Source organism: Salvelinus alpinus, chromosome 30 (genome assembly GCF_045679555.1).
Source record: "Salvelinus alpinus chromosome 30, SLU_Salpinus.1, whole genome shotgun sequence".
NCBI lineage: Eukaryota > Metazoa > Chordata > Actinopteri > Salmoniformes > Salmonidae > Salvelinus > Salvelinus alpinus.
In genome coordinates, this window is record NC_092115.1 from 35,758,088 (window position 1) to 35,784,077 (window position 25,990).

Sequence of the window (25,990 nt, forward strand, 5' to 3'; positions counted from 1 at the left end):
GGAGGGGGTAGGGACACCAAACCAAATCTCGCTTGGGGACACACCAAAAGGCTAGAGGCGCTTCTGCCTGATGAGCTCTGATGTTTTCCTGAACCTTCCAATACCATTCTGATGCAATTTTATTGACTTACTCCTGCAAAGACAAATTGTTACACCTTTCCCATAATCAAGTCATTTGAAACATTCAAAAAACAAATGTTAAGTGGAAAAAAAGAGAAGTGAAAGAAACCTGAACATTCTAAGTGCATAAACCCATTTGAACTTGGCGCTGTAAGATGTAGTATAGTCTAGCCAGCAATAATAGCACGCTGTAACGGTTCTCGTCTGGTGAAGGAGAAGAGGACCAAAATGCAGCGTGGTAAGTGTTCGTCATATTTTAATTTAAAACTGAACACTACACAAAATAACAACGATGAGAAAACGAAACAGTTCTGCAAGGTGAACAGACACTAAACAGAAAATAATCACCCACAACCAAAATGGGAAAAACAGGCTACCCAAGTATGAGACAATGATCGACAGCTGCCTCTGATTGAGAACCATACCAGGCCAAACACAGAAATACAATAACATAGAAAAAAGAACATAGACTACCCACCCCAACTCACGCCCTGACCAACCTAACACAAAGACATAAAAAAGAAACTAAGGTCAGAACGTGACAGTACCCCCCCCCCCCCCCCCAAAGGTGCGGACTCCGGCCGCAAAACCTGAACCTATAGGGGAGGGTCTGGGTGGGCGTCTGTCCGCGGAGGCGGCTCTGGCGCGGTACCTGGACCCCACTCCACCATAGTCTTTGCCCACTTAAGTGGCGCCTTTGGAGCGGCGACCCTCGCCGCCGACCTCGGACTGGGGACCCTTGCAGTGGGCCCCGAATAGATGGGAGACTCCAGCAGCGCCGGACAGGCGGGAGACTCCGGCGGCACCGTAGTGAAGGGCGACTCCGGCGGGTCCTGACTGACGGGCGGCTCCGGTGGCTCAGGACAGACGGGCGGCTCTGGCGGCTCAGGACAGACGGGCGGCTCCGGCGGCTCAAGACAGACGGGCGGCTCCGGCGGCTCAGGACAGACGGACGGCTCAGGACAGACGGGCGGCTCCGGCGGCTCAGGACAGACGGGCGGTTCCGGCGGCTCAGGACAGACGGGCGGCTCCGGCGGCTCAGAACAGACGGGCGGCTCCGGCAGCTCAGGACAGACGGGCGGCTCCGGCGGCTCAGGACAGACGGGCGGCTCCGGCGGCTCCGGACAGGAGGGAGGCTCCGGCTGCTCCGGACAGGAGGGAGACTCCGGCTGCTCCGGACAGGAGGGAGACTCCGGCTGCTCCGGCTGCTCCGGACAGGAGGGCGTCGCTGGAGGCTCCGGACTAGAGGGCGTCGCTGGAGGTTCCGGACTAGAGGGCGTCGCTGGAGGCTCCGGACTAGAGGGCGTCGCTGGAGGCTCCGGACTAGAGGGCGTCGCTGGAGGCTCCGGACTAGAGGGCGTCGCTGGATGCTCCGGACTAGAGGGCGTCGCTGGAGGCTCCGGACTAGAGGGCGTCGCTGGAGGCTCCGGACTAGAGGGCGTCGCTGGAGGCTCCGGACTAGAGAGCGTCGCTGGAGGCTCCGGACTGACGTCCTTCGTTGGAGGCCTCATGCCATGGATCCTCACCGGAGGCTTCGTGCCATGGATCCTCACCGGAGGCTTCGTGCCATGGATCATCACCGGAGGCTTCGTGCCATGGATCATCACCGGAGGCTTCGTGCCATGGATTATCACTGGAGGCTTCTGGCGATGGATTATCACTGGAATGGAGAGACACACAGGAGGTCTGGCTCTGGGAGAAGGCACAGGACTCACCAGGCTGGGGAGACATGCAGGAGGGTTAGTGCTTAGCACAGGCACATAACTCACCAGGCTGGGGAGACATGCAGGAGGCCTTGGCCGAGGCACCGGATGCACTGGACCGTGGAGGCTCACTGGCGGTCTCGAGCGCAGAGCTAGCACCACTCGTCCTGGCTGGATCCCCCCTGTAGCCCGGCAAGTGCGTGGGAGTTGGAACAGGCCGCACTGGGCTGTACTGGCGAACTGGAGACACCGTGCGTAGGGCTGGTGCAGTATACCCCGGGCCAAGGAGACGCACTGGAGACCAGATGCGCTGAGCCGGCATCATCCCTCCTGGCTCGATGCCCACTCTAGCCCGGCCGATTCGAGGAGCTGCGATGTAGCGCACCGGGCTATGCGTGCGCACTGGGGACACCTTGCGCTTCTCCGCATAACACGGTGCCTGCCCAGTCACTCTCTCGCCACGGTAAGCATGGGGAGTTGGCTCAGGTCTCCTACCTGAGTCCGCCGATCTACCCGTGTGCCCCCTCCCCCAAAAATTCTGGGGCTGCCTCTCGTGCCCGCTACCTCGCGCCAATTCCTCGTAGTGGCACCGCTCCGCTCTAGCTGCCTCCAGCTACTCTTTCGGACGGCGATACTCCCCCGGCTGTGCCCAGGGTCCTTTGCCGTCCAAAATTTCCTCCCATGTCCAGGAGTCCGTGTTCCCACGTTGCCTGGTCCTTTGTTGGTGGGTGTTTCTGTAACGATTCTCGTCTGGTGAAGGAGAAGAGGACCAAAATGCAGCGTGGTAAGTGTTCGTCATATTTTAATTTAAAACTGAACACTACACAAAATAACAACGATGAGAAAACGAAACAGTTCTGCAAGGTGAACAGACACTAAACAGAAAATAAACACCCACAACCAAAATGGGGAAAACAGGCTACCTAAGTATGAGTCTCAATCAGAGACAATGATCGACAGCTGCCTCTGATTGAGAACCATACCAGGCCAAACACAGAAATACAATAACATAGAAAAAAGAACATAGACTACCCACCCCAACTCATGCCCTGACCAACCTAACACAAAGACATAAAAAATAAACTAAGGTCAGAACGTGACACACGCAAGCAAAAAACAACACTGTCAGACATCTTAAAGTAAATTATGTTGTTATTATGTTATGTTACATCATTGTTCAGTGATTATTGTAATTTGTCTGATGATCATAATACTGATGACGTGTTATGACTCAATCTTGGTAAGATAGTATTATTCTATAATGAGTGTATTCAAATAGCTACAGTTTTCTTAAAAACGAATTCAGAAGTGTTAGATAGAACCTTATTGCTGAACCCAGATTGACATTTCAGAGCCACAAGGTTATACTGTATCTGAGATTGCACCCCCCTAAAGAAACTGATTTACAAATGTCTCAGGATTTTGATACTCTGCACTTTAGGTATCTTTAAGGTGAGGACCTTAATGGGTTATGAAAAAAGAATTCACTACAAAACAGTTCTGAGATCTGGGATGTGAAAATGTTGATAATTATTATCTCAGAACTATGCTTTGCGTAGACAGATCTTCATAGTCCCACGGTCACGATCTCTAAATACATAATGTCTATTTGTTTGAACCTTGACCCACCACTCAGATTATATTTTGGCCCACCAAGCCCAAAAGTTTGAGAACACCTGCTCTAGTGTAATTGTGTTTCCATCAGGAGTGTGACACTAAAGACTTGGGGCGAGCAGAATCAACAACCTCTGCATCATTCAAGACAGTTGCTTTGTGAGAAGGTGTTGAAGTTCACAGTTAGCCATTGTTATGTAAATTAAAGACGAAAAGTACACAGGGCCTGGGCTTGGACCCAAGTCTGGGCATATCCCTCGGAGCCATGGCCCAGTGAAGACCCGGGTGCCGGCCCATGTAAACGGAAACCGAAAAATCTGTCTTTTGGGCAAAACAACAGGATAAACCCTAATTGGAAACCCGCCATTAGCCCACTGAATTAGCCTACCTATGAGTGATATGAGTGAATGCATACATTTCCTCTACTATGTTACCTAGTAAATGCAAGCACAAACTGTCACGCCCTGACCGTAGAGATCTTTTTATTCTCTATGTTTTGTTGGTCAGGGTGTGACTCGGGTGGGAAACTCTATGTTCTGTGTTTCTATGTTTTGGCCGGGTATGGTTCTCAATCAGGGACAGCTGTCTATCGTTGTCTCTGATTGGAAATCATACTTAGGCAGCCTTTTTTCTTCAGCCTGTATTTTGTGGGTAGTTGTCTTTGTTAGTGGCCTGTATAGCCCTAGTAAGCTTAACGTTCGTTTTTGTTGTTTCTTGTTTTGTTGGCGACATATAAAATAAAGAAATATGTACGCTCACCACGCTGCACCTTGGTCCAATCATTTTGACGAGCGTGACAGAACTACCCACCACAAACGAACCAAGCGGCGTGGCCGGGAGGAGCAGACAGAGTGGACATGGGAAGACATTCTGGAAGGAAAAGGACCCTGGATGTGGGAGGAGATCCTGGCTGGAAAGGATCGCCTGCCGTGGGAGCAGGTGGAAGCAGCGAGGAGGGCGGAAGCAGCTGGTCAAGGGGACCAGCGTTACATAGGGTCAAGGCTGGCAAGGAAGACCGGGAAGCCACTCTAAAAATGTTTTGGGGGGGGAGGCACACAGGGAGGTTGGCGGAGCTAACGGCAAGGAGTGTGGTACGGTCAGGCACCGTGTTATGCGGTAAAGTGCACGGTGTCTCCAGTGCGCGTGCACAGCCCGGTGCGCTACATTCCAGCTCCCCGCATTGGACGGGCTAGGGTGGGCACCCAGCCAGGACGGATGGTGCCGGCTCAGCGCCCCTGGCCTCCAGTGCGTCTCTTCGGCCTAGGATATCCTGTGCCGGCTCTGCGCACTGTGTCTCCGGTGCGTCTGCACAGCCCAGTGCGTCCTGTGCCAGCGTCCCGCATTTGCCGGGCGAAAGTAACCATCCAGCCAGGACGGGTTGTGCTGGCTCTACGCTTGAGACCTCCAGTGCGCCTCCACGGCCCAGTGTATCCGGTGCCTGCTCCACGCACCAGGCTTCCAGTGCATCTCCCCAGTCCGGTGAGACCTGTTCCGGTTCCACGTACCAGGCCTCCAGTATGTCTCCCCAGCCTGGTAAGCCCTGTGGCAGCTCCACGCACCAGGCTTCCCATACGTCTCCTCAGTCCGGTGAGACCGGTTCCGGCTCCACGTACAAAGCCTCCAGTGATGATCCATGGCACGAAGCCTCCAGTGATGATCCATGGCACGAAGCCTCCAGTGATGATCCATGGCACGAAGCCTCCAGTGATGATCCATGGCACCAAGCCTCCAGTGATGATCCATGGCACAGAGCCTTCAGTGATGATTCATGGCCCGGAGCCTGCAGTGAGGATCCATGGCACGAAGCCTCCAGCGTCAATCTGCAGTCCAGAGCCACCAGCGACGTTCCCCAGTCCGGAGCCTCCAGCGACGTTCCCCAGTCCGGAGCCTCCAGCAACGTTCCCCAGTCCGGAGCCTCCAGCGACGGTCCCCAGTCCGGAGCCTCCCACGACGGTCCCTAGTCCGGAGCCTCCAGCGACGGTCCCCAGTCCGGGGCCTGCGACGAGGGTCCCCAGGCCGGGGCCTGCGGCGAGGGTCCCCAGTCCGGGGCCTGCGACGAGGGTCCCCAGTCCGGGGCCTGCGGAGAGGGTCCCCAGTCCGGGGTCGGCGATGAGGGTCCCCGCACCAGAGGCGCCACCAAAGTGGGGGGAGCCAGAGGTGGAGCTGGGTCTGCGTCCCGCACCGGAGCCGCCACCGAGGTAGATGCCCATCAGGACCCTCCCCTATAGTGTCAGGTTTGTGGCCGGACTCCGCACCTTTGGGGGGGGGGGGGGTACTGTCACGCCCTGACCGTAGAGATCTTTTTATTCTCTATGTTTGGTTGGTCAGGGTGTGACTTGGGTGGGAAACTCTATGTTCTGTGTTTCTATGTTTTGGCCGGGTATGGTTCTCAATCAGGGACAGCTGTCTATCATTGTCTCTGATTGGGAATCATACATAGGCAGCCTTTTTTCCTTTTGTATTTTGTGGGTAGTTGTCTTTGTTAGTGGCCTGTATAGCCCTAGTAAGCTTCACATTAGTTTTTGTTGTTTCTTGTTTTGTTGGCGACATATAAATAAAGAAATATGTAGGCTCACCACGCTGCACCTTGGTCCGATCATTTCGACGAGCGTGACACAAACAATGTCACATTACATTAAAATACCACCCATTGTGCAATTTAATTGTTCATACATAATTACATAATACAATCAAATATAAAAAAAATGATATATTCCTTATTGATCAACATATACAAACTTTAAACAATTTTTAAAATACATTTCCCAACACATGAATAGAGCTTTAATGCCTACTAACATATGTCTCACACACACACACACACACACACACACACACACACACACACACACACACACACACACACACACACACACACACACACACACACACACACACACACACACACACGGCTACTTTATAGGGTCTATCCAAAGCAGTAGCAGCAGCAGGTGGTTTCCTTGTCTATCTTGTACTTCCCAGAGTCAGGCTGGTCTCTACACTCAGCCACAAAGGCCTTCAGCTGGGACACCAGGACTCTGTCCTTCTGGTGTTGCTGAAAATAAACAGTATGGCAGTTAAATTTCTGAACATTTACATACAGTACTATACTATTACCATGTTACATAACCACTGTATTGTGTGCTGTAACGTTACATATACCAGGAAGGAGAAGCAACATCATACCAGATCATTGAAGTACATATTTTCTCATTGAACAGGCATACAGAAGATAAACAGGGATGGTTACTTTTGATTATGTCATGGCATGTTAATTCAAAAGCTGACCTTGATGGTCTCGTATGTGTCTGTGATGAGGGCAATGAACAGACTGAGCACCATGTAAATGAAGAGAGAGAGGAAGGAGTAGAGGTAGAGCCTGCTGAACAGCCACACCATGTATCTCTTCTCTCTCATCTTCTGGAAAGTGGAGTACAAGTCATCACCGTTGATCAGAGAGAACAGGCACTCCGTCACCTTGTCCAAGGTCCGGAACTGGTAGAAAATCAATTGGTATGTTGTATGTTGTGTATGTTGTGTTATAAAGGATTATAAACTTGTATTAGCTATACGTAATAAACCATTGTAACACATTGGTTAAAATTGTAGCCCTTCATATATTGGACTGACCTTATATATGTGGATTCTAAAAGATCTTGGGCCTACATATACAGGTACCGTATACCTTTTTGGTTTTTAGTGTACCTACTTACTTTCTCATGATACGGCCCCAGAACGATCCAGCCACAGAAACAGTAGCCCAGGTAGATCAAGCCAGCGCAGCAGGAGAAGCGGATCACATTTGGAAACGCTGCCCTTAGGGCCAGAATCAGGATCTAGGAGGAACAAGGAACCTTACTCATCTATGTTTCACTATTTGAATATGTGCTGTCCTTTATGAACTCCATGTACTGTAATGTTCCTATTCAAAGAACAAGTCATTGCTGTGGTGCTGATGGAACATTGCTGTTAAATTGAGTTCATTTCTTATGTTAGTCCTTACGTTATATTTCTTAAAGAAACCCAGGTAGCGGATAACTCCAACCCAGACAAGCATTGTGGATGTCCCAAGCAAAATACTGCAGACATCATAGTTTGTAAGGTCCTGAAAAATACAGAAATATGAATGTCATATTGGACATACAGACACATGAACAAAAGGTGTGTGCTCAGGTGTAGTCACTACACCTTAGTCTGTATTCCTATTTTGAGGGCGGATCCAGCGATGGTCAGTGTATCGCTGATGATGATCAGAATATACCAGCCGTTCACAAACTCCATGCGCTCAGACCAGGACACAGTTTTACCAAAGTAGGTGTGGAAGAATGCAGTGTAATGCTGAATGAGAGAAACACACACCATAAGCAAAAACACATCAATATTAACGCTATTGTTATAGTGAGTTGGCGATCATGAGCTGGGTATGATTCTACTTGTATATTGTATGAATGCCTGACCCTATTCATGGTATGTACAATCCTAATATTTAACCTATTACCCCTATAGAATGGTCTTGTTAACTTACAAACTGGAGCTGAGATCCTTTGCAGACTGAGCGTGTGCACAAGATGAGTGAGGTAAAGCAGGCGAGGATGACGAGGGAATCGAACAGCAAGAGGTGGTTGTTCTTCCCAGCTGCAAATTCAAATTCAAATTCAGTAAATTAGATAGTGACACTTTTTCCCCATGCAGATAGGATGGAGGCTGACAGATTGCTGCCACTGCAAATGGTAGGATCTCTACTGTAAATGTATGAAATATGGACTGTAGTAATGTGGAGGATGAACATGCTGAGCAACAGATTATGAACATTTCCTAAATGTTTTAAATTGTGCCTCCTTCTGGCATTGAGAGGCACAGCCCATGTTAGAACTACAGTATGTTACAAATAAGGAGACGTGACAGTCTGACTCAGCTCACTAAACACTCTAAATCTTAACTACTGAGGTCACAAAGAATGTAGCTTTTACTCAGACAAATCGTATGCTGACTGAACTAAAACAGTTTGTGAAGCAAAGCATTTTTCTTTTTTTTTTTACATACTGGGATGATCTTATGATATACTTACAAGTGCTTGCAACATTCCAGTCTTTACATTCATTGATTCCAACATTATTTTCTAAGTTAATCTTTATCCTCCCACTGTGCGCACGATTGTCAAACATTATCTGCCAAAAATAAAGTCAGACAGAGACATCATTTGCTAGTGAGTTCTAGCAAGGATGACTGAATCCAGGTTTCAGCAGCTGGATTTCTACTGGTTTAAGTAACATTTTAAATGGACCATTACTAGAAAACTGAGAATTGACTAGTTATTCCATGACACAAATTAATCCGTAAACTTTGTTGACTCGCTAATGGTTTCCATTTGTCTTCTCCATTGACACAGAGGACAGCTGCATCACACGTAAAAGCCTAAAAGAGCTTGAAGAAGTTGTTTTCTGAGTCATACAACCCACCACCTACAATTATACTAAAGGCATAACAGTCTGGGAGCTCGTGGTGGCGCACTGTCTGCAGGTTGATGGCTTTCAACGTGAGGTAGATGTTTACTGACAACAGCCTGAGTGAGAGACAAAGAAACATTTATGATTACAGACTACAACAAAAGAAACCTAATGTAGGGGGCCAACTGCAGTTTGACTGTTGGTCTGGTCAGTCACCTTTTAAAATCCAGAGAAAAGTTAATGTCTCTTGACAAAGTTTTATCCTCCAATGGCTCCAGAGGATATACGGAAATACATTCTGTGAGAAAAAACAGAAAGGTATTCATAATATACTTTAATCCACTTTAATGACATGACACATTTAGGTCTCTACACTTAAGATTCAGTGGAAACTCTTGTAATGGTTACAAACAATTCCCAAACTTCCTGTTTCTGCAGTCACACGAATGAACTGACAATGAGATAAATACTATACACTGAGTGTACATAACATTAGGAACACCTGCTCTTTCCATGACATAGACTGACCAGGTGAATCCAGGTGAAAGCTATGATCACTTATTGATGTCACCTGTCAAATCCACTTCAATCATTGTAGATGAAGGGGAAGAGACAGGTTAAAAAATATGTTTAAGCCTTGAGACAATTGAGATATGTATTGTGTATGTGTGCCATTCAGAGGGTGAATGGGCAAGACAAAATATTTAAGTGCCTTTGAATGGTAGTAGATGCCAAGCGCACCAGTTTGAGGGTGTCAAGAACTGCAACGCTGCTGGGTTTTTCATGCTCAACAGTTTTCCATGTGTGTCAAGAATGGTCCACCACCCAAAAGACATCCAGCCAACTTGACAACAGCTGTGGGAAACATTGGAGTAAACATGGGCCAGCAACCCTGTGGAACACTTTCAACACCTTCTAGAGTCAATGTCCCAACAAATTGAGGCTGTTCTGAGGGCATAAGGGTGTGCAACTCAAAATTAGGAAGGTGTTCCTAATGTTTTGTACACTCAGTGTAAATCTACTACAACAACAACAAACAATCTGGGCACTGACAGCGGTGAGAAGCCAGAGATCTGTAAATAGGACAAACAGTCCACGGTCAGTGTTTAGTTGAGCATGTAAGCAGATATCTAACAGATGGAATGGATTAACCTAACAAAATAACTTACATCCTCTGGCAGTCTCTATGGGGGTACCACAGGGTTCAATTCTCGGGCCGACTCTTTTCTCTGTATATATCAATGATGTTGCTCTTGCTGCGGGCGATTCCCTGATCCACCTCTACGCAGACGACACCATTCTGTATACTTCTGGCCCTTCCTTGGACACTGTGCTATCTAACCTCCAAACGAGCTTCAATGCCATACAACACTCCTTCCGTGGCCTCCAACTGCTCTTAAACGCTAGTAAAACCAAATGCATGCTTTTCAACCGTTCGCTGCCTGCACCCGCACGCCCGACTAGCATCACTACCCTGGACGGTTCCGACCTAGAATATGTGGACATCTATAAGTACCTAGGTGTCTGGCTAGACTGCAAACTCTCCTTCCAGACTCATATCAAACATCTCCAATCCAAAATCAAATCTAGAGTCGGCTTTCTATTTCGCAACAAAGCCTCCTTCACTCACGCCGCCAAACTTACCCTAGTAAAACTGACTATCCTACCGATCCTCGACTTCGGCGATGTCATCTACAAAATAGCTTCCAATACTCTACTCAGCAAACTGGATGCAGTTTATCACAGTGCCATCCGTTTTGTTACTAAAGCACCTTATACGACCCACCACTGCGACCTGTATGCCCTAGTCGGCTGGCCCTCGCTACATGTTCGTCGTCAGACCCACTGGCTCCAGGTCATCTACAAGGCTATGCTAGGTAAAGTGCCGCCTTATCTCAGTTCACTGGTCACGATGGCTACACCCACCCGTAGCACGCGCTCCAGCAGGTGTATCTCACTGATCATCCCTAAAGCCAAAACCTCATTTGGACGCCTTTCCTTCCAGTTCTCTGCTGCCTGCGACTGGAACAAATTGCAAAAATCTCTGAAGTTGGAGACTTTTATCTCCCTCAACAACTTTAAACATCTGCTATCCGAGCAGCTAACCGATCGCTGCAGCTGTACATAGTCCATCGGTATATAGCCCACCCAATTTACCTACCTCACCCCCATACTGCTTTTATTTATTTACTTTTCTGCTATTTTGCACACCAGTATCTCTACTTGCACATGATCATCTGATGATTTATCACTACAGTGTTAATCTGCTAAATTGTAATTATTCGATTTATTGCCTACCTCCTCATGCCTTTTGCACACATTGTATATAGATTCTCCTTTTTTCTACCATGTTATTGACTTGTTTATTGTTTACTCCATGTGTAACTCTGTGTTGTTGTCTGTTCACACTGCTATGCTTTATCTTGGCCAGGTCGCAGTTGCAAATGAGAACTTGTTCTCAACTAGCCTACCTGGTTAAATAAAGGTGAAATAAAACATACTGTTTATTCCCAGTCAATGTGGGCGCATATATTAAAACTAAACATTATTCTCCCTTATCATATATATTTTTTAAGATATCTAAACCATGTTATTATCCTCTCTTATAGAACACTTGAGGCTATCACAAAAAATAAATACATAATGAAATGGTGTGCTCTTGTACCTTTGTCTACATGTGGGTCTATATCAAAGGTGTCGTTGCCAGGGGAGATGCTGCCTTTCCTGAAGAACTCCTGACAGAGGGTCAGAGGGGTGTACTCGCCCTCTATCTTCTCATACGCATGGTTCCCTACCGTCAGGTTCTGCAGGTTTATAAACTGAAACAAGGAAAATATAGTGAGACATGATATACAACCATGTTCTTTGCCAGATTTGTCACAGGTGGAGCAAATGAGGAAATTCACTATATTGTTTTGTTGTCAACATGTTTAGGGTAGCTATAGTTTCACTATAAACAACACCGTGCTCCACTGTTTGATAAGTCTCATATGACTGTGTAACAATTTTAGATGACACACCGGTGAATCAGCTACTGTATCCTTTAAATACTGTGCTGTAATCTACATAAGACATATCATTTACACTGGTAGCGAACAAGCAGTGAGAAAGACTTCGCTGTTTTTAGGCAATTTGAAGTCTACATTACCCTATCGATGATGTAATAGATGTGGTCGTACACATCTGTTTTGGTGTACACTGCGTATCTGTCCACACGTTGGTCCTTATATTCTTTCAGGAAGAGGTGTTTAAACACAATCAGGTTTTCCTCTTTAAAGGTCACCATCATCTCGTTACTCAATCCAAAAGACACTAACTGAGGAAAACAAACATGTAATAGATACATACATCAATTATGCGTGTAACAAAGCATTTGAGATTTTTTCATTTTATTACATTTTATTAAGTGAATAAAATATTTTGGATTTTAGACATGGTCTTTCTAGGGACTTCCATAATTGTGTAATGCCACTTTGGCTCACAGTCATGGTTTAATGGGGAAATGGTTAAATCTTTGGGTATTTCACTTCTCTCCAGGCGGGTATATTGTACCTATATTTTACATGACCGGCAGTAGTAGCCTAAGTCTCCTCCTACACTGTGTTCTACAGTAGCCTACCTGGAACGTGATGATGGCAATTTTCAGAATCTGTAACATTAGTTTCCATGGTTTCCGGCCCCTGGCTCTATATTTTTCACAGGGGTTCATAAAGAAGTACTTGAGCCTCCTCCTGAAGTCTTCCACCACTTTGGAATCACCGGGGCTCTGGCTGGAGATGGGGCACCGGGTGCAGTGGCCATTTGGGCTCCTCTCCTCTGCTGGCCCCTGGGGCACAAGGGGCTCCACATCATCCATCTGGGCAAGGAGATCCTTCTATACTGTAGATACCACTCGATTAGTCACACACAGATTTACATGACAGCCAAGGTCAAGGGAAGAAGTGGCAGTGGTTAAAATGAATCAGCATTCTGATTGTCATTTCAGCTGGTGTTTAGTCAAACACAGGATTTCACCATCTTGGAATTATGAACTAGTACTAGGCTACTGAAACTAATATAGAGAGTCAGGCAGAGTCAAACACACATGTTTCTGAAAGTGCAGAATAATGTGATGAAAGAGAAAGAGTTCAGCCATTCCTTTCATTTTGATCTTCATCTAAACAGGTTTGACTGCATTCAATGACTTCTGTCGCTGTCACTTTTTATGCTCCCATGGGCTCCATAAATTACACTAAAACATGATAAATTACACTAAAACATGATAAATTAGACTGGCCTGTGACATCTACGAACACTTCTTATTTTCCATTACTCATTAACATGAAGATGTAGGCCTACAGCAGAGCAAACACATAAACAACTTTAAAAATACCTTTATATTGGTAAAACGTAGGAAAATGTAATGTGGTCCACATAAAGTTGCTGTTCAACTACAATTGATACAGTCTGTCTAACACAAGTGGCAAAAAAACAAAACATTTACTGTCCCAAATCACCAAATATAAAGCAAGATACAACCTCGCTATTTGATCTAAATATTTAAATGTATTCATCTTTGTCTTTGTCATCATCATAACACTTTGCTAGGTTATTCCTACTAAAAGTTGGAACATAAATGAAACGGCGACGGTTTATAATTTACCTGTGATCCAGAGATGCACCTGTCGCGCTCTACTGAGCAGATTGTTTGGTGCGTGAACTAGCACGTTTTTTTTTCTCTGTCAACATCGGATAGAACAGACACGGAGACAGTCGATCACTGTGACTGTCATTCTCTCGCGTCATTCTGCGGTTTTCCTCTTTTTCCATAGTAGCGGGAAGATGTTTGGGGGGGAATAAAAAAGATCCCCGTGCTAAAGACGGGTATAGGTCCGCTAATAAAGGACTAGTAAAGGCCCAGTGCACTACTTTTGTGGAAAAGGAGAATGTTCTAACTAAAAAATGTTTTGCCCGTGCTACAGATGACTATATTGGTCTGCTAACACAGGATTAGTAAAGGCCCAACCAGTTGCGTTTGGGGGGGGGGGGGGGCAGTGCCCCTGTGACAACAATTTTGGACCCCCTTGTGGCCCCCCTCAATGTGGAGTATGAAATAATTTTTACATAACACATTTTTGCTATCGTTCTTATTTTACATCCGTTATTAGACAGTGGCAACGATGATGATTATGAATATTTTTTATTGCATTTTTAATGAATTTTATTCAGATTTCTCAGGGGGTGCTGCAGCACCCTCAGCATCCCGCTGCTATGTGTCGCCCCCCTCCAAAAAAACGAGTTCCCAAATACAGAAGGCCTAAGGATAGAATGTATTTCTATGAGCCATCAGATCTTTAACAAACATGAACACATTTTACCGGAAATTAGGAATGTCTCTTGTGTCTCAATATTCCTTTGATTTATTTATAGATCTAAATGATCAAGATCTCCAACATAAAAAGTACAGACACATCAATTATCAAAATTATTAATATGACAATCATTTCTCATTAATGCCCTATCACAATAAGAAAAGTAATCTTTATTAATATAACAATACTCTAGTCAAGAGTAAAAACAAACCATTTCAGTGTAGGCCTACCACATTTTGTAACTACAGTTTGTGTGCCTAAATGCATACGATGAACAATTTATTCCAGTGTTTTGTGTAAATACAGAGAAGTCGTCTTCTGATGATCTGGGATCCTTACAAGGACAAATCCCTACTGTAGCTGGCATGGTGTGGCATGTTGATGCTAGCATAGATATATAATTGTTTAATAGATATGGATGCCAGTTAATCATGAACTCACACACCCAGAATTCATAGGAAAGGAGCAGTGTTGGAGAATGACGACCTACTGCGACCTTAGTCCAAGTCCAGAATAAAGTGAACCTAGTGCCTTCAGAAAGTATTCACACCCCTTGACTTTTTACACATTTTGTTTTGATACAGTCTGCATTTGAAATGGATTAGATTGAGATTTCTTCTGTCATTGGCATACACACAATACCCCATAATGTCAGTGTTTTCGAAATGTTTAAAAATGTATTAAAAATGAAAAGATGAAATGTCTTGAGTCAATAAGTATTCAACCCCTTTATTATGGCACGCCTAAATAAATTCAGGAGTAAAAATTGCTTAACAAGTCACATAATAAGTTGCATGGACTCTATGTGAAATAATAGTGTTAACATGATTTTTGAATGACTACCTCATCTCTGTACCAAACACATATAATTCTCTGTAAGGTCCCTCAGTTGAGGTTGTGGGGTTCGATTCCCACCAATGACCAGTATGAAAAAAACAAAAAAAAACAATGTAAGCACAAAATACTGTAAGTCGCTATGGCTAAGAGCATCTACTAAAATGTAAAAAATGTAAACCACATAGACCAGGGAGGTTTTCCAATGCCTCGCAAAGGACACCTATTGATAGATGGATAAAAAAAAAGCAGACATTGAATATCACTTTGAGCATAATTACACTTTGTATGGTATATCAATACACCCAGTCACTACAAAGATACAGGCATCCTTCCTAACTCAGTTGCCGGAGAGGAAAGAAACTGCTCAGGGATTTCACCATGAGGCAAATGGTGACAGAGTTTAATGACTGTGATAGAAAACTGGGGATGGAACAACATTGTAGTTACTCCACAATATTAACATAATTGACAGAATACATAAATTCCAAAACATGCATCCTGTTTGCAACAAGGCACAGAAAAATGTGGCAAAGCAATTCACTTTTTGTCCTGAATACAAAGTTATGTTTGGGTCAAATCCATTACAACACATTACTGAGTGCCACTCTCCAAATTTTCAAGCAGAGTGGTGGCTGCATGTTATGGGTATGCTTGTAATCGTTAAGGACTCGTAAATCATTAAGGACAATAAACAGAATGGAGCTAAGCACAGGCAAATCCTATAGTTAAACCTGGTTACCAAGAAGACTGAAAGTTCCTGACTGGCAGAGTTACAGTTTAGACTTAAATCTACTTGGAAATCTAGGGCAAGACTTGAAAATGGTATGTCTAGCAATGATCAACAACAAATAGACAGAGCTTGAAGTATTATGAAAACAATAATAGCCAAATGTTGCACAATCCAAGTGTGGAAAGCTCTTAGAGACTTACCCAGAAAGACTTACAGCTGTAATCACTGCCAAAGGTGCTTCTATAAAGTATTGACTCAGGGGTGTGAATACTTATGTAAATGAGATATTTCTATATTTCATTTTCAATAAATTTGCAAAAATTGTCATTGTGGGGTACTGTGTGTAGATAGGCTAGATTTTTATTGTATTTAATACATTTTGAATTCAGGCTGTACCACAATAAGTCAAGGGGTATGAATACTTTCTGAAAGCACTGTATGTCTCAACCCAACTCTCTCTATGTGTAAGGAAGGGGCATTTTACAAAAGAGGACTTGATATAAGCAGAGTAAAATTCATGAGGGTACAGCTTATGATTGAGGCATCATTAGTAAGCAGTTACTTGTTTCATATTGAACCCAAAATAGGTTTGTCCAGCTTTCGGATGACCCAGTGTATAATGTAAGGCATGGAACATACTTTAAACAAATAGTAACTCGTAAAGTATCACTTAACTAAAACCATTGATAAAACACATACACTGGTACAAACAACACATTTGAAGAGTGAATGTTTGTTATGAGTAATGCTGGGAAGTAGTCCAGGGCAGGGGAGGGGGGGGGGGGGGGGGGTGTCTCAGTAAGTTTTTGGTGGGGGCTGAGGTGAGAGGTCCCTGTATGACATGGAAGTGGGTGTGGAGCGTGACCTCAGGGGCTGGAAGTTGACGTCCCCTCCGCTGATCGCCGTGCTCCTTTCTGGACCAGCGTCCATGTTAGATGAGGCCTCTGGCAGTAGCAGCACTTCCTGCGGCAGGGGGGGAGCCCCTGGGTCTCCAGGCCTGGGCAGTGTGGAAGAGACCTGGGATGAAGACACAGCCATGCTACCCCCTCGCATGGATGACAACACCTCCTTCCCATGGCTGGAGGCAGCGGGCCGGTTGAGGAAACTTAGGCCGTCAGAGGTGGATGGGCTCCCCTCTCCGTTGTAAAACAATGTGGATGCCAGGTTGGACTCATATGACAGTGTCCTGGAGAGGTCTTTATTGACCCCGGATGTGTCCTGAGTTGGCAGGAAGCCCGAGGTGGAACTGGATGCCCCTGCTGTAGAGGGCCAATGGGAGATGGTCATGATAATGGTACTAAGACAGTGAAAGACTACTGAGCTAAAGCCTATTAGCTCGGGGAACTAACACACATCGTCAGGTCTCAGGCAAGGTTACCCGTCACTCAAGTGTGGTTCACCGAACCTCCTCTATTACATGTTGTCAAAAAATTTATAAAAAAACAACACTTGAACACACACACAACGTACCTCTGAGAGACTCTATCTTCTCGTTCTTCACCTTCTGCACTTCATCAGTGATCTTGGTAATCAGGAAGTTGAGCGTACGTCCTTGTTGGATGGACTCAACCAGGGCGTCCAGCCCCCGAGGGTTCTCAGCCAGGTAGTCCAGGAGCAAGCCTGTTTTCTTGGTCTGCGTGATCCTGCAGCTGATCTCCTCTGTGTCGTCTCGCGTCAGGATCTTCCGCGAGCGCAGGTAGTCAAAATGACGGTCAGCCCGGATCTTTTCACAAAGGTACGGCCGCAGCCTAGTCAGGACCTAGACAGAGAACAGCAAGATGGAAACTGTGGGGGTGTTGAAGGATGGGTTCTCGACTATCTGTATGTTATATAGGGCCAGTATTAATTGATATATGTTTTATCAAGTGTGTGTGACCAGAGGACTGACTACTGACGGCTATACTGTAAATGCACCGAAGGACAGGTAAACATGTGTGGGATAAGAATGATTAAAGTACGGACATGCCTTTGTTAATCATTAATATTAATGGGTTATGTAGTGGCTTCCTTTTCTCTTTACCATAGCCATTGCCCTAGCCTGAAGAGGGGTTGTTTCGTACGCATACAGTCCACACTAAGTTTCCAAGCGGCCAAAACATTCAATGAGATCCAGGGATATGGTGCAACAAAAAGGCTTATTCTTCTAATATCTAACAATTTTTTTTATTATCTAATCAACTTAAATCAGAGATTACTTGACATGGAAAATACATAACATGACCTGTTTGTATGTCTGTATGGTCAAAAAACTAGCAAGGACTCCTCCCCCCCAAGGCCCAACTTCCAGCATTTATCCTAACACACTTACCACAGTACAATGAATAGGCGAGAGGGGGGCGGGGCGGGGGGGGGAAACTAAGTTACACTAACAACAAATGAATACATCTCAATCAGGTAAATATAAATCATAAAAGGTACGTACCTAATATTTCATCATATACATTAATATTTAATATATTTACACAAATGTACATGGAGCTCTGTATGTTCTGTCTTTTATACAAATATGTCAAAATCGGCTCTAACAGGTTAGGTATAATACGCGAAAGAAGATTTTTATTTACACTATACACACATAGGCTTCTGTGAAAATGGGGTAGCCTATAGAGGGTGCGGCATAAGTTGGTTACTTTCACTTCTTTATTATGCGCATTTCAACATTTTAAGTTAATAACATTATGGTAAATAATTATTGTAAAACCAACTCACTAACAGTTGAATTGACAGTCAGACAAATAGGCCACTTACTTCCTTTTTTATATCGGCCATTTCATCTTCTGTCAGGTGAGTTACATCCATCCTACCTAAGGTGTCAAATGCAAGTCTTCCGGGTACTTTATGAGAATAAAATGGCACACTAAAAATATTTTAACCAAAAGATAGGCTCCGGTACACGGATATTGTATTTTCCAGTGCGTAACTCTTGTCTAATAGCCTATAGTCTAGTTATTTGCCGATACAAAACAGAAGCTTCCAGAGCCTCGGTAAATATACGTTTTTCATTAGTGAACCGCTGCCAATTATTACTTCCTGATTCCATGGATGAGTTATCGCAAGTCATGTATGGGCAAGTGAATGATGAGTGTTTTTCATTCAGTTGTGCTATACTAGTCGGCTACTATCGCATCACCACTGTGTTTTCCATTCGGGGATGAAGAGCATATTCCAGTGTTCAAATAATCTATTGTTATTCTCTGATTTCTTATTTTTTTGCTTGACATGGTCAAATAACTGAAGCATAGAGTGGGAACTGTTTTTCTAATTTGGCGAACAGAAACTAGAACCTATGTGAAGCTAGCCACAATAGAATTTGGAGAGAGCGGAGGCTACACAGACTCGCCTGCCCAAATTGATGACGTTGTCGCGCAGCTGAGAGTCGATTGGAGACGAACGGGTTCAGTCAGTAGTCCTGATGAGCCCTTCCCAGCTAGCTAGTTTATGCTGGCTAGCTATCAACAACAACAGCATGGCTTAGTTAAAAGTCGAGGGGAGAGAGAATAGTATTGGACACCATCTGGAATCTGGACGTCACCGTGACAGGCCAATTAGCTAACATAACGACAAACCGGTGTTAATAATCAATGCAACGTGTTGTGTTGCAACCTGGTCTCAGTACATTTCGTATTAAATTCGAGACAGGCTTGAGTATGATATGTTACTTTTCGTATGGTATATATTAATTTGTGGATGTCCATCACTCATTTCGTATGATATGTTACAAATGACAATTTGTATTATATGTTACGAATTTTCAAAATGTACAATATGTTACAGATTTGCCAAACGTATGATATGTTACGAATTCTAACTAGGTGGCTAACGTTAGCTAGGCTATGAGTTAGGTTTAAGGTTAGGTTGAAGGGTTGCTGTTAGGGTTAGCTAAAAGGGTTCACTTTTTCACATGTACCAACAAAAGGGTGTGATCATTCTACAGTGGTCCCTGCAGCGTATACTCAAACAGGTGTGATTAGAATGCTTATTTAGAACGTCCAGTTTTGATTGACAGCATTTGAGCTGGCCAGACACATTTTTCACAAGCATTTTGCACAAACACAGTCCTTATGTCCTGAATGTGACCAGTTTATTTTTGGATGCAATGTTCAGACATTCACAGAAGTAGCAACAGCATAACACAATTCTCATCCAAACCGGAAAATGTAGGCTACATTTGTCCTAGTGTGAAATGTGTGAAACAGCTAGCTAGTTAACGGGGTGCGCGCTAATAGCGTTTCAATCGGTGATGTCACTTGCTCTGAGACCTTGAAGTAGTTGTTTCCCTTGCTCTGCAAGGGTCACGGCTTTTGTGGAGCAATGGGTAACGATGCTTCGAGGGTGACTGTTGTCTATGTGTGCAGAGGGTGCCTGGTTTGAGCCCAGGTAGAGGTGAGGAGAGGGACAGAAGCTATACTGTTACATTGCAATAAGCATTCTAATCACACCGGTTTGAGTGTACGCTGCAGGGACCACTGTAGAATGATCACACCCGTTTGTTGGTACGTGTGAAAAGGTTAACCCCCCTTTTGACCTCTTCATTCTAACATCTTTGGTCTGACAGATGTTTACGTGACACCCAGAATGCATTGTATAATGTCAACAAAGATGGCGCCACACATGGCTGGCAAATAGCTTAGCATTAGCTCATTGTAATCAGTACAACCTTCAAAAAAATATTTTACACACATCATAGGTGTCCATTACAGTCTATGCAATAATCAGAATGCATTACTTAAAAACATGTTAATAAAACTGTAAATACATTATGCTCCATACATACATACATACATATGCTACAATAGAAACAACAACACGATATACAGAAAATAAGGCACTTACTTTGATAGGAACACACACATGTCCAAAGTGATTATTTGTAAGGAAAACAATGAAGGCAATGCAAGTGCCAGCCAGAAAATGTGCCAGTTCGTGCAAGACTGCGCAAATGTCTGCATACTGTATCTGCGGAAACACTGGAATTAGTGCTTGAGCTCTCCTGGAAGAGTAAAGTTTGTCCAGCTCAGTAAAGCCTCAAACATAAATTGTTCTCAACACTGAAATGGCCTACTTCAATGTTAATCAATGAGGAGACAGAACACACCTCAATAAAAACGGTTAGAAAATAATAATAATTTGACATTTACAAGTTGGAACATAGCCTATAGATAATTAGCATGCAGCACGTGTTAACTGTCCTGTTGCGTAACAATCACATTTTGGAACAGTGAGTGCATTCTGACATCACGTGAATAAAACAACTCACGCTGGGGTGACCGTTAGAGATATTCTGAACTGACATGTGAAAAGGTAAGGGGAAGGGTTAGCAAAGGTAAGGGGAAGTAGTTGCAAAGTAGCAAAATAGGAGCAAGTAGTTGAAAAGTTTCTAACAAGCTAAAATTGTCTGTGATGAGATTTGAACAGGCAACATTTGGGTTGCTAGACATTCAAGTAATACGTCATCCCTACCAACCACCATCTTTTAGTTTTTGCCTTAAGTAACAATCTGTCTTATGTAACCATACCACATGTAACATATCTACTAATGAGTGTCCTGGAGCTATCTTTACTACGTTACGTCTAGTGAGACCAGGCTGGTATATTGGGTTGCTCATCATCAGCCAGGCTAGATGTTTCTAGCCACAACCAGGAACTAACTAGCTGGGGATTCCTGGCAATGTAAATAGTTTGTATGTATGCTTGTTCTTTGTGACTATGACTCTTTTGTTTGTTGATATTTGTTTGTTAATCTTTTTTTTTTTTTAAAGGAGGCTGGGGAAGGCTCATTATCAAGACTGACTGAACCGAATCCATTCGTCCCCATTCAACTCTCGCTGTGCGACATAAATCATCCATTTTGGGCACCAGGCGTGCCCACATAGCGTCCACCTGGAATGTGCGCTTCGCCTTCAAAATAAAAGCCCCTAATTGAAAGCGATGCAAATGGTAACAAATAGTGGAATCATGCCATATTTGCATTAGATCTTGCTAAACACGGTTGGAATGTTGTTATATAAATTCAATAAAACACAATTATTAGTTAATTTGTGAAAATCAGTTGAAATCGCACTGTGGATGTATTAGACTTCAGAATTGCATTCACTGTACGGTCTTACCTATGAATTGTGGATCAATGAAATGGAGTATCAGTATACTCATTGACACCCACAGAACACAACTGTGAAGAGTTTACACAAATATTAGCGTAGTAGTTCTTATTGCGGGACTTTGACTGTGGGAAATCACTTCCCCAGTCAGCCTATTGTGCATATTGACATGGATATTTATATGATACAGGGCGAGACCCAGATGCAGACACGGGAGGCAGATGGTTCGTCTCTGATATGTATTATATTCCAAGGGGCAACAAGAGGCAGGTCGTGGACAGGCAAAATATCATAAACCAGGTCAGAGTCCAGGAGGTACAGAGTGGCAGGCAGGCTCGAGGTCAGGGCAGTCAGAATGGTCACGCAGGCGGGCTCAGAGTCAGGGCAAGCAAGGGTCAAAACCGGGAGGACTAGAAAAACGGAGATAAGGAAAAAACAGGAGCACAGAAAACACGCTGGTTGACAAGACAAGGCGAACTGGCAACAGACAAACGGAGAACAAAGGAATAAATACCCAGGGGCTAATGGGGAAAACAGGTGACACCTGGAGATGGGTGGAGACAATCACAAAGGCAGGAAACAGATCAGGGTGTGACAATATTAGTCTGTACAGCTTTACTTATGGATTGTGGATCAATGAAATGGGGTATCAGTCTACTCAATGACACCCACAGAACACAACTGTGAAGAGATTACACAAATATTAGCATCATAGCTCATATTGCGGGACTCTGAAACCACTGTGAAATGAGCCACATTAAGCTTACCAATCAACTTACTATGTATATTGGACATTCACATTGCACTGTACAGCCTTACCTATGAATTGTGGATAAATGAAATTGGGTATCAGTCTTCTCAGTGACACCCACAGAAGACAACAGTGAAGATTACACACATATTAGCAACATGGCTCATATTGTGGGACTTTGACTAGCATTACTCTACTATTTGTAACCATTTGCATAACTTTTGATATGTGACTTTTAATTTGAAGACAAACAGCAAGTTCCACTATTGTGGCTAGCTTCACATAGGTGAAACTAGAGGCCACGAGTAACTTGGTCAAGAAGAATGGCACCAATTGGCCTATACAGTGGGGCAAAAAAGTATTTAGTCAGCCACCAATTGTGCAAGTTCTCCCACTTAAAAAGATGAGAGAGGCCTGTAATGTTCATCATAGGTACACTTCAACTATGACAGACAAAATGAGGAAAAAAAATCCAGAAAATCACATTGTAGGATTTTTTATGAATTTATTTGCAAATTGTGGTGGAAAATAAGTATTTGGTCACCTACAAACAAGCAAGATTTCTGGCTCTCACAGACTTGTAACTTCTTCTTTAAGAGGCTCCTCTGTCCTCCACTCGTTACCTGTATTAATGGCACCTGTTTGAACTTGTTATCAGTATAAAAGACACCTGTCCACAACCTCAAACAGTCACACTCCAAACTCCACTATGGCCAAGACCAAAGAGCTGTCAAAGGACACCAGAAACAAAATTGTAGACCTGCACCAGGCTGGGAAGACTGAATCTGCAATAGGTAAGCAGCTTGGTTTGAAGAAATCAACTGTGGGAGCAATTATTAGGAAATGGAAGACATACAAGACCACTGAAAATCTCCCTCGATCTGGGGCTCCATGCAAGATCTCACCCCGTGGGGTCAAAATGATCACAAGAACGGTGAGCAAAAATCCCAGAACCACACGGGGGGACCTAGTGAATGACCTGCAGAGAGCTGGGACCAAAGTAACAAAGCCTACCATCAGTAACACACTACGCCGCCAGGGACTCAAATCCTGCAGTGCCAGACGTGTCCCCCCTGCTTAAGCCAGTACATGTCCAGGCCCGTCTGAAGTTTGCTAGAGAGCATTTGGATGATCCAGAAGAAGATTGGGAGAATGTCATATGGTCAGATGAAAGCAAAATATAACTTTTTGGTAAAAACTCAACTCGTCGTGTTTGGAGGACAAAGAATGCTGAGTTGCATCCAAAGAACACCATACCTACTGTGAAGCATGGGGGTGGAAACATCATGCTTTGGGGCTGTTTTTCTACAAAGGGACCAGGACGACTGATCCGTGTAAAGGAAAGAATGAATGGGGCCATGTATCGTGAGATTTTGAGTGAAAACCTCCTTCCATCAGCAAGGGCATTGAAGAGGAAACGTGGCTGGGTCTTTCAGCATGACAATGATCCCAAACACACCACCCGGGCAACGAAGGAGTGGCTTCGTAAGAAGCATTTCAAGGTCCTGGAGTGGCCTAGCCAGTCTCCAGATCTCAACCCCATAGAAAATCTTTGGAGGGAGTTGAAAGTCCGTGTTGCCCAGCAACAGCCCCAAAAGATCACTGCTCTAGAGGAGATCTGCATGGAGGAATGGGCCAAAATACCAGCAACAGTGTGTGAAAACCTTGTGAAGACTTACAGAAAACGTTTGACCTCTGTCATTGCCAACAAAGGGTATATAACAAAGTATTGAGATAAACTTTTGTTATTGACCAAATACTTATTTTCCACCATCATTTGCAAATAAATGTAAAAAAAATCCTACAATGTGATTTTCTGGATTTTCTTTTTCTCATTTTGTCTGTCATAGTTGAAGTGTACCTATGATGAAAATTACAGGCCTCTCTCATCTTTTTAAGTGGGAGAACTTGCACAATTGGTGGCTGACTAAATACTTTTTTGCCCCACTGTATGTAGCACTGTTATAAACGGTCTCATTTAAACCCTCATATCTGCTCCCCCCTTTGAACTAGAGACTTGAAACTTTGTTTGTAGGTGTCTTTCCTTATGCTGAACAAATTTGCCTCAAGAAGCCATAAGGTCCGTTAGGATAGATTTTCCTCCATCTTGGACATTTTTGAAAACCTTTGAAAACGTCTTCTCATGAACCAGTCCAAATAACACCAATTAACACCAACATCTCTTCAGGGGTGTAGGAATGGGTGGGTAGCCAGGCCCACCCAATCAGATTGAGCAAAAACCAAAAACGTATACATTATTAAAATAAAAATACCCAGTACATCAGTCTTTTAATGGTGTTGAGAAACAAATGTTGCTGCATTCAAATATGGCCGAACCGTACTTATAGATGCACGTTAGCGCATATGCTTATGCTAAGAATACTTTTAAAATGTTCTTCTCACGAACCATAACTCAGATTGACTCCAATTAATTAGTCTGTAATGAATTTGACAATGATAAGTTGCTGCATTCAAAGTCAGCCACGCTACACCACTAGATGGCACCATATCACACCGGGGCTATAAGAACTGAACCGATGGACATGGGGCCATGAAACTTGGTATGTAAACCTAGTGGTGGAAAAAGTATCCAACTGTCATACCTGAGTAAAAGTACAGATTCCTTAATAGAAAATGACTCAAGTAAAAGTCACCCAGTAAAATACTACTTGAGTAAAAGTGTAAAAGTATTTGGTTTTAAATATACTTCAGTGTCAAAAGTAAATGTAATTGCTAAAATATACTTAATTATCAAAAGTTAGAGTTAAAGTATAAATCACTTCACATTCCTTATATTAAGCAAACCAGACAGCACCATTTTCTTTTTTTAAGGATAGCCAGGGGCACACCAAAACTCAGACATAATTTACAAACAAAGCATTTGTGCTTTGTCAGTCCGTCAGATTAGAGGCAGTAGGCAGGTACAGGGATGTTCTCTTGAGAAGTGCGAGAATTAGACTATTTTCCTGTCCTGCTAAGCATTCGAAATGTAATGAGTACTTTTGGGTGTCAGGGAAAATGAATGGAGTAAACAATACATTATTTTCTTTAGGAATGTACTAAAGTAAAAGTAAAAGTTTTTCAAATATGAATAGTAAAGTACAGACACCCCAAAAAACTACTTAAGTAGTACTTTAAAGTATTTTTACTTAAGTAATTTACACCGCTGTGTAAACCTTATGTGTATGTCCTTAGAAGCTGTGTGAATATAAAGTCACCGTAACCTTAGAAGGCAGCCCCAGACCAGTTGGTGGCACTATAGATATCATTGCCAATGACTGGAACGAACTGCAAAAATCTCTGAAGCTGGAAACACTTATCTCCCTCACTAGCTTTAAG

The 25,990-nt window shown here is 43.9% G+C and overlaps 2 protein-coding genes across 4 annotated transcripts; both read right to left on the reverse strand.

Annotated features, from left to right (window-relative positions):
• Positions 1–6,066: 6,066 nt before the first annotated feature.
• On the reverse strand, positions 6,067–13,598 carry mcoln3a (mucolipin TRP cation channel 3a). 3 transcript variants are annotated; one of them, XM_071376299.1, is made up of 13 exons: positions 13,527–13,598; positions 12,504–12,763; positions 12,033–12,200; positions 11,550–11,703; positions 9,101–9,182; positions 8,904–9,000; positions 8,506–8,605; positions 7,963–8,072; positions 7,626–7,775; positions 7,441–7,542; positions 7,151–7,273; positions 6,834–6,932; positions 6,067–6,492 (listed from the first exon to the last, which is right to left on the reverse strand). In XM_071376299.1, exons 2-13 carry the CDS (start codon positions 12,738–12,740, stop codon positions 6,364–6,366), a joined length of 1,551 nt encoding a protein of 516 aa, XP_071232400.1. In that variant the 5' UTR covers positions 12,741–12,763; positions 13,527–13,598; the 3' UTR covers positions 6,067–6,363. The 3 variants fall into 3 exon arrangements, with proteins under 3 accessions (XP_071232400.1, XP_071232399.1, XP_071232401.1); XM_071376298.1 differs by having other exon boundaries at positions 6,726–6,932; XM_071376300.1 differs by lacking the exon at positions 6,834–6,932.
• Positions 13,599–15,440: 1,842 nt separating this feature from the next.
• Positions 15,441–18,744, reverse strand: LOC139559873 (B-cell lymphoma/leukemia 10-like). The gene is made up of 3 exons (XM_071376301.1): positions 18,551–18,744; positions 17,273–17,561; positions 15,441–17,061 (listed from the first exon to the last, which is right to left on the reverse strand). Exons 1-3 carry the CDS (start codon positions 18,599–18,601, stop codon positions 16,598–16,600), a joined length of 804 nt encoding a protein of 267 aa, XP_071232402.1. The 5' UTR covers positions 18,602–18,744; the 3' UTR covers positions 15,441–16,597.
• Between the last annotated feature and the right edge of the window lie 7,246 nt (positions 18,745–25,990).

Bases quoted from the DNA above. Each gene is read 5' to 3' on its own strand.
- mcoln3a (XM_071376298.1), bottom strand. From the start codon at position 12,740: ATGGATGATGTGGAGCCCCTTGTGCCCCAGGGGCCAGCAGAGGAGAGG. The intron at 12,201-12,503 runs GTAGGCTACTGT...TGTTTTCCTCAG, and splicing joins TTGCCATCATCACGTTCCAG to TTAGTGTCTTTTGGATTGAG. The intron at 11,704-12,032 runs GTAATGTAGACT...TCCTTGTTTCAG, and splicing joins TCTATTACATCATCGATAGG to TTTATAAACCTGCAGAACCT.
- LOC139559873 (XM_071376301.1), bottom strand. From the start codon at position 18,601: ATGGATGTAACTCACCTGACAGAAGATGAAATGGCCGATATAAAAAAG. The intron at 17,562-18,550 runs GTAAGTGGCCTA...TTCTCTGTCTAG, and splicing joins TGGCCGATATAAAAAAGGAA to GTCCTGACTAGGCTGCGGCC. The intron at 17,062-17,272 runs GTACGTTGTGTG...GGCCCTCTACAG, and splicing joins GAAGATAGAGTCTCTCAGAG to CAGGGGCATCCAGTTCCACC.